The 2,433-nt window shown below is 44.4% G+C and overlaps 2 protein-coding genes and 1 non-coding gene across 3 annotated transcripts in view; all 3 read left to right on the forward strand.

Annotated features, from left to right (window-relative positions):
* The window catches only part of Pmar_PMAR024271 (hypothetical protein), a gene marked incomplete at both ends in the record, with an annotated part of 1,527 nt that extends 990 nt beyond the window's left edge, over positions 1 to 537 (forward strand). Inside the window, 2 exons of the mRNA XM_002774817.1 lie at positions 179 to 241; positions 390 to 537. Coding sequence (XP_002774863.1) covers positions 179 to 241; positions 390 to 537 — 211 coding nt within the window. The remainder of the gene's footprint in view (positions 1 to 178; positions 242 to 389) is intronic.
* A 723-nt stretch (positions 538 to 1,260) lies between these two features.
* Pmar_PMAR024272 lies at positions 1,261 to 1,334 on the forward strand. The gene has a single exon. It is a non-coding gene; the product is annotated as a tRNA-Arg (tRNA).
* Positions 1,335 to 1,729: 395 nt separating this feature from the next.
* Pmar_PMAR024273 (prefoldin subunit, putative) overlaps positions 1,730 to 2,433 on the forward strand; it is a gene marked incomplete at both ends in the record, with an annotated part of 2,770 nt that continues 2,066 nt past the window's right edge. The window contains one exon of the mRNA XM_002774818.1: positions 1,730 to 1,822. Within this exon, the coding sequence (XP_002774864.1) occupies positions 1,730 to 1,822 (93 nt within the window). The remainder of the gene's footprint in view (positions 1,823 to 2,433) is intronic.

Below are 2,433 nucleotides of genomic sequence, written 5' to 3' on the forward strand. Positions count from 1 at the left end.
CCAGATACAATGTGGAGAAAATGACGTTTGCTGATCTGAGGTTGACTGCCGTTGCCCTGGCGAAATTACCCTTTCTGCATGACCGACTCGAGTGGTGGTTCGTGGATGAGCTGTGAGTTCCATCGTGGATCAATGATTTCGAATTGTGATGCATTTTATTTCGCATCAATTCGGTCAGGTTCAATCGTTTGAGTGAGAAGATACCACACGTGAAGGACCCGAGGATGCTGCTCTGCATTCTGTAAGTGTGATTCATCGTAGACTCTTGGTGTAGTGGGGGAGCGCTGGTTTTGATATCTGATGGTCGTCGTTCTAGCCCGGGTGTCGTCATATGCGTTTTGATATTCCTACTCCAAAACGTGATTGGGAATGTTGTCCTCTTTGCTCAGACACGCTGGTGCTGAATTGAGAGTTCCTCCTTCCCACTCGTGTCTGCTCGCCATCATACCACAAATCCGCCTACTCTTGCTCTCGAGAGTGCCGACCACTGTTAAGGATGACTTCAATTCTCTGGATGCTTGCTACACCCTTGGGTGAACGACGCACCCTTGGATCGTTTTTTCTTGACTGTTGAATGTGAGTATTTTAGATATCTCAATTTGACCGAGCTATTGACCTTACACGTACAGAGGAACCTTCGCACGATCGAGAGCTTGGATGAGCTACTATCACTGGGCAGAACGATAAAAGAAAACGGCGCTGAGAATATAGAAACCTGGATACCTTGGTGACTCTGGGTATCATATTATGCCGAGATTGGTTTCACATGATGGGCTCGTTTGAATGGTTTCAATCGGGCGTTTCTCATGTACGACTCTTCGTGTGATTCAGTGCGATGTTGTGGATGAGCGACTAAGGGCGATTCGTGACGATGAGCTTTACATGCAAATGCCATCATCTCGGAAAGTATCTGCCGCTCATTGTTAGTTACGAAACAGTTCACTACTGGCTCAGGTCAGAGACGCCTTGAAGATCTTTAAGGCGCTGAGGAGGAGTCCTCGGCACCTCAATGGGGTGGAGGCGAGACGGGAAAAGAGTCGAGCGATGGACAGTGTATTGGAGTCGGACAACATGTGCGAATAATACGTTTCTGATGTTACTTTTTATCATCGAGTTGAATCGGGAGTTCACTACACTCGAATCGGTATGTGGAAAGAACGCTACCATGAAATCTGAACAATGCTCGACATAGCACCGTGCTATGTCGAGCAATGTTCGACTAGTCACTGACTAGTCGAATTTTATTTGTTGTTATCAACAGCTCTGGTGGCTCAATTGGACAGAGCGTTGGACTTCTAATCCAAAGGTTGCGGGTTCAAGTCCCGCCCAGAGTAAATCTACTCTTTTCAGCTACAATTTTTATCATTCGAGGGACTCTTTGTGATTGGAACATCGCGGAAAATCGGTGGCAGAGTAACACAACACTAATAGAGAAGGAAATGTATTTATTGTAGTTACCATATTTGTCCGGTTTTAATAACCTATCTCCCCTCGTTTACTACCGTTTTAGTGGGGGCTTGATTCTCCTCTACTACTTCTTTTCCCACCAACATCATGTTAACCCGACCGTCCGATTCGATGAGGGACAACTACTGCGGTATCGCATGAAAAACGATACCACTGAGTAGTAGTAACACGAATTGATTCTTAGCCGTAATTGTATATATAATACATTTTATGATTCCTATCATAATCTAATTGCTTTAGCTTTGGAATTATTATTATTCAAATGTCGTCTACAGCCGCCGCCCCTTCCTCTACTGTCAACCCGATGCAGTTGTCCCTGCCGGAGTTGAATCAACATAAACAGAAATTAGAACAAGTAGTGATGATCCGCATCAGTGTTGGAGTATGAATATATGTTCGCTTTCCTCATCAGCTTAGCTCAGGAGTTTCCTATACAGTGTTGGAGTATGAATATATGTTCGCTTTCCTCACCAGCTGAGCTCAGGAGTTTCCTATACAGTGTTGGAGTATGAATATATGTTCGCTTTCCTCACCAGCTGAGCTCAGGAGTTTCCTATACAGTGTTGGAGTATGAATATATGTTCGCTTTCCTCACCAGCTGAGCTCAGGAGTTTCCTATACAGTGTTGGAGTATGAATATATGTTCGTTTTCCTCACCAGCTGAGCTCAGGAGTTTCCTATACAGTGTTGGAGTATGAATATATGTTCGTTTTCCTCAGCAGCTGAGCTCAGGAGTTTCCTATACAGTGTTGGAGTATGAATATATGTTCGTTTTCCTCAGCAGCTGAGCTCAGGAGTTTCCTATACAGTGTTGGAGTATGAATATATGTTCGTTTTCCTCAGCAGCTGAGCTCAGGAGTTTCCTATACAGTGTTGGAGTATGAATATATGTTCGTTTTCCTCAGCAGCTGAGCTCAGGAGTTTCCTATACAGTGTTGGAGTATGAATATATGTTCGCTTTCCTCG

This window comes from Perkinsus marinus (assembly GCF_000006405.1).
Source record: "Perkinsus marinus ATCC 50983 genomic scaffold scf_1104296957270, whole genome shotgun sequence".
NCBI classification, from domain to species: Eukaryota; Perkinsozoa; order Perkinsida; family Perkinsidae; genus Perkinsus; species Perkinsus marinus.